This window comes from Dipodomys spectabilis, unplaced genomic scaffold, assembly GCF_019054845.1.
Source record: "Dipodomys spectabilis isolate Male_0828 unplaced genomic scaffold, ASM1905484v1 ptg000187l, whole genome shotgun sequence".
Taxonomy (NCBI): domain Eukaryota; kingdom Metazoa; phylum Chordata; class Mammalia; order Rodentia; family Heteromyidae; genus Dipodomys; species Dipodomys spectabilis.
The window spans coordinates 9,980,783-9,995,151 of NW_024870864.1; the positions used below are offsets into that span (position 1 = coordinate 9,980,783).

At 44.8% G+C, this 14,369-nt stretch overlaps 1 protein-coding gene across 1 annotated transcript; it reads left to right on the forward strand.

Moving 5' to 3' along the window:
- The first annotated feature begins 1,107 nt into the window (after window positions 1-1,107).
- Window positions 1,108-2,229, forward strand: Gpr45 (G protein-coupled receptor 45). The gene has a single exon (XM_042695617.1). The coding sequence runs from the start codon at window positions 1,108-1,110 to the stop codon at window positions 2,227-2,229; it is 1,122 nt and encodes a 373-aa protein (XP_042551551.1).
- The last annotated feature ends 12,140 nt before the right edge of the window (window positions 2,230-14,369 follow it).

Sequence of the window (14,369 nt, forward strand, 5' to 3'; positions counted from 1 at the left end):
ATAACTCCTCTATAGGTATTTTCACAATAAAAAAAAAGAAATCAAGTCACTGCATAAATGCTAATTATAAACTAACTTACTTCCTTAATCTTCTAAAAGATTAAGATTCCAAGGCTACTTGACAAGATTCAATGTTTGTGACCAAACTCCTAAATAATGACAGATAAATGAGTCATTGTTTCTACTCTACTATACTTCAGTATTTACCATAGATTGGTTCCCAGAACCTTGTAGAGGCCCAAACCCCTGAAGCTCAAGTCCCTCAGAGAAAATGTAAATAATTGTTGCTGGGTTTAGAGAATGACAATAAGAAAAATATATATATAACCTACACCTGCTGAGTTAAGAGGAGATGTTTTCTTCCAAATGTTTCCTATTCTGATTGGCTAAATATGGAGATGTGGAACCCATCAAGGAATGTCTGTTTGTACCTGTCAAATTGAAATGTGGGCTGAATTCGTTGAGTCTTACAAAATCTAACTCCCTTCTCTCTTGTACTCTAGCTCACTCTAGGCTACAGACAGTGTCTGTGTAAGAAGCTGAGAACGTCATAGGCTGCCACAGAGATGATCAGGATATGACTCATGAATCCAATATCCCAGCTAGTGCTTCCAAAGAAAGACTTCTCCCTATGGACACTGGCAACTGGTGCCTGTAACCCTAGCTATTCAGGAGGCTGAGATCTGAGAATCACAGTGTGAAGTTAACCTGGGCAGAAAAGCCCATGAGACTCTTATCTCTAATTAACCAGCAAAAAACTAAAAGTGGAGGTATAGCTCATGTAGTAGAGAGCTAGCCTTGAACAAATGAAAAGCTAAGGAAGAGTGTGGGGCCTTGAGTTCAAACACCAGCACTGGCATAAAAAAAGAAATAAGAAAGGAAAGAAGAAAGGAAGGGGGAAAAAAGAAAAAAAGGGAAGGAAGACAGCAAGACAGCAAGGAAGGAAGGAAGGAAGAAAGAAAGGCTTCTTCCATCAACTCCAAGGCCTTAGAGATCCTCGGACATCAAAGAAGAGATGTACCTGGCAGACAGAACACGAAAGCCACCCAAGCGCTGAGGGACACCCAATGCAGCCATTTCTGTCCCCGGTCCAAGTTTCTCTCCATGATGGCCTGTAACAGCACACCCACCAAGACTTACGAATATCTGCTGCTGAACGTGAGCAACGCTTCGGACTCCCAGCCCACCCCGCTGTCCACCCCGCTCAGGATCTCGTTGGCAATAATGATGATGATGATGATGGTGGTTGGATTTCTTGGCAACACGGTTGTCTGTATCATCGTGTACCAGAGACCCGCCATGCGCTCTGCCATCAACCTGCTGTTGGCCACCCTGGCCTTCTCAGATATCATGTTGTCCTTATGCTGCATGCCTTTTACCGCCATCACTCTTATCACTGTCCGCTGGCACTTTGGGGATCACTTTTGCCGCCTGTCCGCCACGCTCTATTGGTTTTTCGTCCTGGAGGGCGTGGCCATCCTGCTCATCATCAGCGTGGACCGCTTTCTCATCATCGTCCAGCGCCAGGACAAGCTGAACCCCCGCAGGGCCAAGGTGATCATCGCGGTGTCCTGGGTGCTGTCCTTCTGCATCTCGGTGCCCTCGCTCACAGGCTGGACGTTTGTGGAGGTGCCCGCGCGCGCGCCGCAGTGCGTCCTGGGTTACACCGAGTTTCCAGCCGACCGCGCCTACGTGGTGACGCTGGTGGTGGCCGTGTTCTTCGTGCCCTTCGGGGTCATGCTGTGTTCCTACATGTGCATTCTCAACACCGTGCGCAAGAACGCGGTCCGTGTGCACAACCAGTCCGACAGCCTGGACCTAAGGCAGCTCACCAGGGCCGGCCTGAGACGGCTGCACCCGCGCCGGCAACAGGTCAGTGTGGACTTGAGCTTCAAAACCAAGGCCTTCACCACCATCCTCATCCTCTTCGTGGGCTTCTCGCTCTGCTGGCTGCCACACTCCATCTACAGCCTCCTGTCTGTGTTCAGCCGGAGGTTTTACTACAGCTCCTCCTTCTACACCACCAGCACGTGCGTCCTGTGGCTCAGTTACCTCAAGTCGGTCTTCAACCCCATCGTTTACTGCTGGAGGATCAAGAAATTCCGCGAGGCCTGCCTGGAGTTGCTGCCCCAAACCTTCCAAATCCTTCCCAAAGTGCCTGAGCGGATCCAAAGGAGAATCCAGCCAAGCACAGTTTATGTGTGCAATGAAAACCAGTCTGCCGTGTAGCGGAGCAGGGTAGAGCCAGCCAGCCACCTGGTGGGTTCCAGATCCAAGCTGGGAGTTCCTGCACTTTAATTGTTGTCTCTCTTCTGTGTCTTTGTGTGTGTGTGTGTGTGTGTGTGTGTGTGTGTGTGTGTGTGTGTGTGTGTGTCTGTGTGTGTGTGTGGTGATTCTCGAAGCACAAAGGTATTCATTCGTTACCAGATGAGCTGGGATATCCAAAGTTCACATTTTCACAAGGTGAAGTTTTGCTCCTCATGGCAGAAGCATGTGTGGGTGGTTAGACTAGTTAAGGGGGAGGTAGGGAGTGCAGAAGTTGGACAGAAGATAAAGGAAGAGGAGGAAAGGAGGAGTGAAGGGCAAGGCAAAAACTGGGCATATTTTAAAACAACCCAGCTTTGTCATCTAAGGGCCTCACCTGCTCAAGAGTAGCTCTTTGGTGGCGGATTCAAAGCGTAAGTAGGTGTCATCTCATGGTCACTAATAACTCTGTTTGGCACCAGAGTTCTTGGAAGCTGTTATGTTTATGAGATCTGATATCAAATAGTGATTGACAACTCTGCTAATTATCCTTTCTAAAGAGGCCACCTGCAGCTGACTCACACCTGTAACCCTAGCTACTCAGGAGGCTGACACCTAGAGGATCATGGCTTGAAGCCAGCCTGGTGAGAAAAGCCTATGAGACTCCATCTCCAAAATAATCAGTAAAATGACGGACTGGAGACACAGCTCAAATAATAGAGTACGAGCAGTGAGCAAGAAAGACAAATAAAGAAAGCCAGGCATCAGTGACTCACACCTGTAATCCTAGCTACTCAGGAGGCTGAGATCTGATGATCATGATTCCAAGGTAGCCCAGGCAAGAAAGTCCATGAACCTCTTATCAAAAAGCTGAAAATACAGGTGTGGTTCAAATGGTAGAGTGCCAGCCTGCAGGGAGTATGCTAAGAGACAGAGTCCAGGCCCCAGTGCCAGTATAGAAAAAGACAGACAGAAAGGAGGAAGGAAAGAAGGAAGGAAGGAAGGAAGGAAGGAAGGAAGGAAGGAAGGAAGGAAGGAAGGAAAAGCAGAGCAAGAGCTCTAGACTAAGTTCAAGCTGTAGAACCTACACACACACACACACACACACACACACACACACATACATATAAATAAAAGAAACCAAAATCACACTGAGAAATAGAGTGATCCCTGTACTTTTGAACTCCTTAGTGTGACAAATAAAAGGTCTCAGTAACACCAAGCTCAGAGGATGTATAGGGCAGCTGTAATGAGAAGCCCACCTGAGCACCTCCCTGGCTAGCCTGACCATCTGCCCCACCCTCTCGCTCCACCAGCCTTCCAGCCTCTCTTCAGTTATCTTTTCTGGTGTGCTAAAACAAACACCTCATCCCTTGAGCAAGTATTTGTTGTCGTTTGCTTTCTGAATCAGATGCTGCCAGTCAACTGGGCTTTGTTCCTATGGATACCTCGGCACTCCAGAGCCTTTGTAAGGCACTAAACCCACTTTGGTACTACAGTTGTTGCAGAAGCAAAAGTCCCCTCTCCAAAATGGCGTCCTCCATCACTGCCCTTCCTCCCAAGTTGCGTCCTCACCCTCACTACCCTCTTCCTTTGTTCACATCCACTGCCATCATCAGAGCCTCCTTCCCTGAATTGGACCCCGGGGAAAAGCTATTGAGAGAGTATCTTTTTGTTTGTTTCTTATACTCAGTCACACAGCACCATCAGGGACTTCTGATGTGGGAGGAGACTTCTGAGAGTCCAGAGCACAGCACTGGCTCCACTGAGCTCTCTTTACTGAGTCGAATCTGAGGAAATTAAGTTAATCTGATTCTAGGTTTGATCCTCCCAAGGTCTAGTCAGTGACTTTGCTTGCGTTGCCTCCTCCCATGGGTCTCAGTTTTCCCATTTGCCAAGTGAGAAAGCAATCTAGATGACCTCAGTCTCTCTCATTCTAAAATAGTTCTTTTCTACCTGCTACCAGATCCCCAGCATTCATTTACTCTGCCACGCAGTGAGCATTTATTAAGTGCCTGTGAGAAGTAAGGCCCTCCCTGTGTGAGGACATTAATTGAGGACTGGGATGTGCCCCAAAGCAATCTCAGGATAGTGATGACCAGTCTAAGAGCACAGAAACTCCATTTTTGCTTCATTTCTTCTTTATTTCCACGTTGTATTCTAAGGCCAGGACTCCATTCTAGCTCTCCATTCCTGTGGGACAGAGATGTAATGAAGGCATGAAAAAGGGGGAAGTGAAGAGAATATAGTTTACATTAATCACAGTCCCACAGAGGGTCTTTCAACAAAATAACTGACACTTATTCTCACCCACCATGGAGTGGAATGGGTTGGGAACAGACAATGAGTATGTGGATGATGAAGGCTACCCATCATCCTGGGCCCCTAGCAAGGCCATAGGACAAGGCTCAGCAGTGCATAAGAATACAATCAGACCACTAAGAGGACCACACCCGTGGCATCTCCCCTCCTGCAGTTATCTGAAATGGTTTTTCTTCAGGAGCTTTGAGCAAAAAAGAAATCACAAAACTAAATGAATGAAGGTACCAAAATTCATATCCATTCACGTTCTGTGCTATATGTTGGACAATAACATATATGTTTCAAAGTAATAATTTTGTATATATTTTAAATAAAGTATAATTACTGTTTTGGTGTATAAGACCATGTTCTTGCCAAAATTCACCAGCCAGTCAGGCTACCATAAGCACACTTTGCCTGGGTAATTTATAACAATAGAAATGTATGTTTTATAGCTTTGAAGCTGGGAAGTCCAAGATGAAGGTTGGTATCTGTTGGGTAGGTCTCTGCTTCCTACATCAGCTTGTCACTATGTCCTCAAGAGAGCTCCCCCACATCACATTTGTGTGTGTGTGTGTGTGTGTGTGTGTGTGTGTGAGAGAGAGAGAGAGAGAGAGAGAGAGAGAGAGAGAGAGAGAGAGAGGGAGAGAGGGAGAGAGAGAGAGAGAAAGGTACCATGGCTTGAACTCAGGGCTTCGTTCTCACTCAGCTTATTTGCCTACCGCTGATTCTCTACCACCTGGGCCATGCTTCTAGCCCAGATTTTGATAATTATGTTGGAGATGAAGGCTCAAAGACTTTTCTACCTGAGCAAGATTTGAACTGTGATCCTCTGATCTCAACTCTTTTAGTAGCTAACATTATGGGAAAGAGCCACCAATGCCCAGAACAACTTTATTAATAGGATCTTAATATGTTGCCTACCTACCTTAAACTCCCAACAGTCTCTTGAGTGCTGTGATCACAAATGATGCACCACCATGACTGTTTCAAGCATCTTAGATAAGTATGTTCATCCCATCCACAAAGGTGGACCCCTTCATATCCTAATCATTTCCCAAAGGTTCCTCCCCTTTAGCATCATCCCATTAGATCTGAAGTTGAATTTTGGAGATACCAACAATTTGGCTCCTATGTCAAAATGCCTTCAAGACGTTTAGGCCCTATAGGTTAATGGAAATGCTGAAGTTTAACCACAAAGCCAGGCACAGGTGGCTCATGCCTGTAATCCTAGCTACTCAGAAGACTGAAATCTAAGACTCAAAGTTCAAAGCCAGCCTGGCAAGGAAAATCTGTGAAACTCTTATTTCCAAGTTAACCATCAAAAAGCCAGATCAGAAAAAACTAAAGGGTAGCACCCAGGCTCTGACTTCAAGCCCCAGGACCGGTACACACAAAAGAATTAAAGATAGATTCATTATGTCACAATATAAAGACCTTTTCCTCATCCTTGTGTAGATTAATGTTTCAGAATTCAGTAAAGGTAATACCCACTGATGTCAGGAGCATGGATTGGGCTTTAAAAATTAAAAGGCTGACCAATGGTCTCACCTGCCCACCTTCACTTCATTCAAAACTCTGCTGGACTGTGGGCTGGCTCTCAAAGCTGAAAGGAATTGGATGTATGCAGGAGTGCCTAGTAAAAACAGCCTTATGTGCATATCTGCTCTTCTGAGAGTCATTCCATGTCCACAGCAGATACAGGAAATCAGGAAGGATATTGGGAGCTGTTGATTGATTAAACAGATCAAACTGCAGTAGCAAAGACAGCCAATACTACTACAGAGACTATGAGCAAAGCAGATAGATACACATTAAAACTCCAGGGCTGCTGTATGGACTCTCTGTTAACTGGCTGTTCAGGACCCAGCTTCATTCTGTCTAGTTTCCCATCATCCTCTATGGCAGTGTCTTTATAGGATTATGGTCAGTCCAAGCTACAACCACTTCCATGCTCCATTAACATGGCAGGGTGGGGGTGGGGGTGGAGGAGGAGAGTCTCACACATACATCTCACAACACACAACCCACAAGTATGGGGAAGCGTGTGCAAATGACAATTTCATACAAAACTGGTCCTACATAGTTGCATGACCATGCCTATAGGGCTGCAAAGGAGGCTGGGAAATGGAATGACTGTATGCCCAACTGCAACTTGATTTCCCTGGAATAAGATGAAAAAAATAGATTCCCAGCAATGTTTGTGAATGAATTGCATAATTTAAAAAAAAAAAGCAAGAGCTGTGGAAATAGCATAGCCTTGAGTGGGAAAAAAAAAAAAAAAAAGCAAGAGCACAAAGTCCTGAATTCAAACTTCAGTACTGGCACAAAAGAAAATGAAAGAAAGAAAAATCTGTTCTCACATCCAATATAGCTAGGTGGCAGGGGCTCACACCTATAATTCTAGCTACTCAGGAGGCTGAAATATGAAGATCATGGTTCAAAGCCAGCCCAGGCAGAACAGCCTATAAGACTCTCTTCTCCAATTAATCACCAAAATGCCAGAGTGGAGCTGTGGCTCAAGTTGTAAAGCACCAACCTTGAGTTAAAAATCCAAATAAGAAGCCAGGTGCCTGTGGCTCACACATGTAATCCTCGCTGCTCACGAGGCTAAGATCGGAGGATTGAGGTTCAATGCCAGCCCAAGCAGGAAAGACCATGAGACTCTTATCTCCAATTAACCACCAGAAAATGGGAAGTGGTGCTGTGGGTCAAGTGGTAGACCACTTGCTTGAGCTGAAGAACTCAGGGACAGCGCCCAGATGCAGAGTTCAAGACTCACAACTGACCAACAACAACAACAAAAAAAGCCAAATAAAAGCAAAAGACCCTGAGTTCTAACCTCAACACCAGTACACAGGCCCATGTACACACACACACACACACACACACACACACACACACACACACACACAAAAGGGGGGGAAAAAAGAAAAAAGGGATTCTAGAACACACAGAATTCTGAAGTCCTAAATACAAATTTTGCAAATGAACCTTTCTTCCTGGCAAAATAAGCGTACTTCTGTCATGTCAGTTGGCCTCTCTTTTTATCCTTCAATCTCTATAGATAAAATCCGAGGTACAATCCAGGTGCCATTGGCTCATGCCTGTAACCCTAGCTACTCAAGAGACTCAGATCTGAGGAGTGTGATTAGAAGCCAGCCCTGGCAGGAAAGTCCATGAGACTCTTATCTTCAATTAAGCATCAAGAAAGCAGTAAGTTACACTTACTGTACCTGTGGATCAATCGGTAGAGGACTAGCCTTGAGCACAAAAGCTCAGGGACAGTGCCCAGGCCCAGAGTTTAGGACTGGCACACATACACACACGCACACACACATACAATCCTAGGTGTAGAAGCAAAAGTTGCATGCATTTACATCCTGGAGTAAGGAGTTAAAGGCACCACATTCAACTTTTTAGACACAAATAAGAGGAGACAAAAAAAGGTAAGCTGACTGAAAAATGTGTAGCCACAAAGGGATGAACTTTGCCAAGGTAAAAAAAAAAATAGAGAGAGATAGATATACTATTTGTAGCAACACTGATTGCAATACATCCTAAAAATTTGATTATGTTAAAGGAAAGAATAACTTCAGAGGTTCGGCTATTGATTGGTGGAGACTAGTTGTTTGCCTATGGTGGACTGGACTGGGGACACACCAGCCCATGGAAACGGAAACACTTAAGCAAAGGAAGGATCTGGTGATCATTGTTGTTAGCATCTAGAATCTATACACGTGAAAGGAAGTTGAATGCAAAGTGTAGCAGGTGCATGCCTCTTCCTTGCCTCCTAGTGTTCTTCATCCTAGAGGTGCCAATACAAGGCATCTTGGGAATAGGAGAGGTGTCCAAGAGGAAACCAATAGGGGGCTGCAAAACACATTTGTAGAATCTCATTAATCTCATAGGAAGAGAAAGAACTTAGATGTATGTGGAGGAACAGCTTAGATCTGCCAGAATATGACCTAGAGCTCCTGGTATACAAGTTCAGCCTCTCCTGGGGTGTTCAGATAAATGTCCAAGGAACCCCCACAGCTCAGATTCATTAAGAAAAACAAATTACTTGTTCTGGGTCTTCATGTTCCCTCTCCACACCCTTTGCTGCCGCCTCTGGCATCTACTGTCCCTTTGCCAATCACTTGTTTAGGGGGAAAAAAATGACCAAACTCATTTAGCATTTTTTATAAGAAAGCTGCCTCTTATGCAGGGTCCTTGGGGGAATATATTTCCTGTTTCCTCCCTAATTGAAATGCAGCTGCCATAGTTCCTCATTTCAGAACTTTGTGGTGCATCAGGAAGCCTTTGAATGCTTTATTTGCACGGCAAAGAGAGAGGTCACTGGTTACCACAAAAGACAAAGACTAAACACTAAAGAATGCATAACAAAAAGTGGGAAGCTTCATTTGCTTTCAAGAGTGTACAGAAGACAGGAGAAACCTTATATGAAACTCGAAGCTTTTTCTCCCCAAGGCTTCCAGATTGTCCCTAGGATATGGTGGGCCTCCAGGAAGTAGGTAGTCGAGGCTAATAAAAAGCACTTCAACCCATACAGGGACTTGGGAGGCAGCCAGAGGCTAGCCCCTTAACACCTGCCCAGGTGGCTGTGGGAAGGGAACTAGCCAGGCCCTGATAAGTGCTAGCTGCTTCCTCCAGTCTCTGGAGAGGTGCTTCACAAAACTATGTCACATTGATTTTCCTTTGTTTTTTCTTTTCTTTCCCTCCTTCCTCTTTTTTTTTCTTCCTTTTTCTTTCTAAGAAGTTCTGGGGGATGAATTCATGGCCTCACCCACACTTGCTTGGCTTTCTTAGCTGGCACTCTACCACTTGAGCCACACCTTCAGTCCTGCTTTTTGCTGGTTATTTTTCGGAGATGGAGTCTAGAGAACTTTTCTGCCTAGGATGCCCTCAAACCTCAGTCCTCTTTATATTTCAGCCTCCTGAGGAACTATGATCAGATGTGAGCTACTGGCACTTGGCTGCCACATTAATTTCTAAATCTCTTCTACACCCCCATGGGAACCTACTTCTATGTATGCACCCTCTTCATTTCCCAACCCTCTTCTTTGGTATCCCATATACCAAATATACCAATATATCTCAGATTGGGTAGTTTATTAGGGAAAAAGCTCATTTTGGTCCATAGTTCTGTAGGTTGGGAAGTCCCAGTGCATGGCCCCAGCATGTGGCTGGCTTCTGAGGAGGGACCAACTCATAGTGGAAAGAAGGGCATGCAGAAGACACTAAGGTAAGGGGAAGCCTAGCTCTACAACTACCTGACCCCATGGGAGCAAGAGGTTACATGCAGAGGATGACTCACAAGGCCCACAACCCAAACATCTCCCACTAGATCCCACCCATGGACAGCCTCTCTGCCCTAGGACAGCCTTACCTGTTCCTTCCAGTAGAAACTTCCATAATGGTTCTTCTCCACGTTGACCACCTCTCCTTCTGCCTCCAGACAAGCTCTAATATGTCTCTGTGTGGTCCCTCATGGCATGTAGAGTGATGAAGAACCACTGGCCTCCCCCATATTGTAATTATTCTACTGAACACTGTTTTAAAACAAAGTATTCTCCAAATAAGTAGGCCAAACCATTTTATATTGCATGCCCCACTCCCAAGTCATTAAAAACTCTTGGTCTTGGCTTTGTAAAGGCTAAAATGAGTAGGAACATGTCTGTCAGGTGGAAATGTTGACACCTTGAGTGGTGGGCTTTTTGACCTTTTCTACAGAACATATACTTACTGTTTTCTTTATCGTTCAGGCCAGCCTGGAACTCACTACGAAGCCCAGTTCTGGCCTTGCCTCCATCTTCCAAGTGGGAGGATAGCAGTTGTGGACCACCACACCCAGCTTCACAACCACTTGTTTACTCTTTTGTTCATTACCCTCCAGTCCCAGCTAATACCACTCTCTGATTCTCTCTCAGCTCTGATAAAATTGATATTCTTGACCCATTTCCAAGGGTCTGTAATCTCACCCTCCTCCAGGCCGGGCTCTGGTGCTCCCTCTTCCTGGATGGAGCACTTTCCTTCCACCTCCCATGCTCAGGGCTCCTCATCAGTGCCTTTCATTTACCCACACCTCCTGCTTTCTGACTTTGTCCTGCTCTGCGGGTGCTGTTTCCTTGGGCTGGTAGCTTACCAGAAGACTGAATGTGTCCTCACATAAGTTTCCATTTTATGGAACAAATAAATGAATGCATGAATATATAAATGCATGAATATGTGAATAAATGAATACACTGATGGAAAAGGGAAAACTGGTCCTTTCCAGTTGTACTAGCATATTTGGTGAGTCCTTTAATTCCTCCCTGGCCTCCCTCTGTAACAAAGCTATTTCTAATCCTTTAGTTACAAGGATGTGATAGAAAGGTTGGATTAAGTCATGATTGCTTCAGCTCTGCTCCAGGAGAGCACACAGCCACGCCACACTTAAGACAGTCATCTTTCTGCTCACAAGAGCTTTCTATCTATTTATTTATTTTTGCTGTACTGTGGCTTGAACTAAGGGCTTGCATTTGCTAGGCAAGTACTTTACCATTTAAGCCATACTCTCAGCTCTTTTTGCTTTATTTTTTTTTGATATTTCACACTTTTATCCCTGTCAGATTCAGACTGTAGTCCTCCTAAATCTGTGTTCCACATAGCTTAGAATACAGGTATGTGCCATCTATACCCAACAACAAGTGAATTTTCTATGTCAATGTAACTGGGCCACAGAGTACCCAGTTTAAACATCGTTTCTGCAGATGTCTCTGACAGGGTTTCTAGGTAGCATTAGCATTTCCACTGTGGCACCAGTAAAGGGAATGACCCTTCCCTGTGTAGGCAGGCGCCATTTAGTTTGTTAAGGGCATGAATGAATAATGGCAGAGTAAGAAGGAATTCATCCCATTTTCTAGGCCCCTTCTTGCTTGACCTGAGATGTCACGTTTCATCTTCTGCTCTCAGACTGGGAACTTGCACCATTAGCTCCCCTGGGACTAGCCTTTGGACCCAGATTGAATCATATCATCCACTTTCCTGGGTTTCCAACTTGTAGATAAGTTGTAGGACTTCTAGACCTCCAAAGTCATGTGAACCAATCTCTCAAGCTCTCTCTTTCCCTCACTCACTCTCTCTCTCTCTCTCTCTCTCTCTCTCTCACACACACACACACACACAAAACACACATGAATATGTCTTATATGTCCTCATTTTCAACAGAGACCTGACTACTACTATGAGCATCCTAACATTGCAATAATAGGTTGGAGACAATTGATCAATTCTGTTCATTGCTGAAGAAGCAACTCATTTTCCAGTATTTGTTTACATGCAAAATATTTTTTAAAAAATTACAAAGTAGGTGTGAATCAAGCACAAAGTAGAACATTCCACAAACTCCTGTCTACTTCCCACATTCAGCAGTGTGAAATCACAATTATGAAGTGCAGATAACGGTGGCTTTTCAGGATGTACTCACATTCTGTGAGACAGGACCACCAGATCTCCATTTCTGTGGTGTCTCCCACAGAGATTACTCAGGCCTGCAATGCAAGTTCCCCATGGTAATGTGGAAAGGAAACAGACTAGCTTTAGCTTGCTATGGACCTATTCTTCCCTTATACACAGAAAAATGGTGCATATTAGCCCTTGTCACCCCAGACCTGGGTAGATACAGTCAATACTACCTGCAACTTCTCTTCCTTCTTTCCCAGGAGAAGTGAGGCAGAGAAATAACTTATTATGGTCCTGCAACCAGGTCTTCAGACTGTCAGCACTCACTCCTGGATACAAATATGGGGTAGGGCTCTACTTGAAAGCAGAAATGGGAGCCATCATAGCTGGAGAAACCATCCAAACCAGAGAGCTGGGAAGAGTACATACCTTCGCTCCCCAAAAGATACAATGGAGATTTCTAGAAAGAGGTTGAGAAAAGCATTAGGCAACATGTAGACTCTTGCTAAAAGATCTGCCATTGAAAATACCTGCTTTCCTGTAGCAAGTTTGGGTCTGTAGGTACCTGCCCTAGTTCTGACTCTTTCTTGTGGTACTGTGGCCCATTACTGATTCAGCTCTACACAGCCCTCTGTCATCAAGTGTTACATTCTAGATGGGGGAGGGGGTTGTGCCCTTCCTCCATGGCAATCACTTTGTGCTGATTTTGAGCCCATTTTCTAGCGCTTGCATCAGACCATTTATGAGCTTTATTGGTCTGTTTTAACCCGACAAAAGTAATCAGTCCAATGAATGGGTGGGTGTCCTTTAGATGGGTGGATGGAGGGTAACGTGTTTATAGGAACATATAAAATAGCAGTTTTGATTTTATATATAATGAACACATGTAAGTAGTATGCACCTGTGCAAACTTGGTTATCTATAGTATTTAAAAGCCATGAAATGGAATGAGATTGATCACTAGAAATCATGTCCCATGCTACAATGTAGGGATGAGCCTTGAGGGCATTATGCCAAGTGAAAGCAGCCAGTCATGAAAGAACACTGAATGACTCTACTCAGGTGAGGCATCTGGAGTACGCAAACTCAGACAGACAGGAAGAGGAATGTGAGTGCCAGGGGCTTGGGGAAAGGAAACAGAAAGCTTTGTGTTACCTGAGAATAAATTATCAGTTTGGGATGATGAGAAAGATTATGGGGATGGTGAGTGTTCCCTGTTGCAAAACAAGGTGGAAGCATGTATGCTGCTAAATGGCTAATGAGGCTTGGCGCTGGTGGCTTACAACTGTAATGCTAGCTATTCAGCAGGCTGAGTTCCGAGGATCACAGTTCCAAGACAGCCCTAGTAGGAGACTCATCTCCAATTAATCACCAAAAAACCAGAAGCAGAGCTGTAGTCAAGTGATAGAATACCATCCTTAAACCAAAAAAAAAGCTGAGGGACAGCACTGTGGCCCTGAGTTCAAGCCCCAACATAGGCACCAAAAAACAAAAACAAAACAAAGTTTATAAAACCCACATGGTTCTAATAAATAGATAATGCTTTAGAATACACCCATGTCAGCAATAATAGTCATCTGTTTTTTAGATATGACAGTGATTTCCTGATTTTGTTTATCCATGTAAAAGCATATATTCTTGTAAATTAACTGACATAAAAAAAGGATAGAATATTTCAAAGTATATTTTATTCTGCAAGTAACAGCTGAGGAAATACTCTGAATTCTCAAGAAAACAGAAGTTCAGCATTTTGGTCAATGTTAGTGAGCTCAGGTCAGTAGTCTGTAAGCCAGTGGCATTATAGAAAAGATAATTTAGGGAAAACATACTGGGGTTTCTCTATGACAAGCTGATTATGGAGGTGAGTGAGAGAGGAGAGGGCCTGGCTCCCCAAATCCCTCACACACATCAGGTAAAGCACCTGGCATGCTGGAGGACAGAGGCAGACAGAGCCAGCTCCCCAACAGCGACACGCAAACATCGGGCATCGGGCATCCGGGCTCCCATCCCACCGAGAGCAGCGGGGAATCTGCTCCCAGAGCTTAGTGGGACACAAATGGAATTGAAAGGAGAAAATTGGCATTTCAAGTGAGACAAGTGAAAAGCATTCTGTACTGAAGGAGGATTGTAATGGTGAAGAGCTCACAGAAGTCAGAGATTGAAGCAAAGGGACTCTTAGGCTGGAGGGGGTGCTGAAGTATGGAGTGGTCGGAACACAGCTATAGAAACTGGTGTGTGTAGACTAGCCCCGCCAGCAGAGCTGGAACAGGCATGTGGCAGTATTGGAGTTCCTCTCCTCATTATGGACGATGCAGTAAAATCTGGGAATGCTAACGCTCCTCAGGGACACATCCACAGTGATACTGAACAGGATCCCC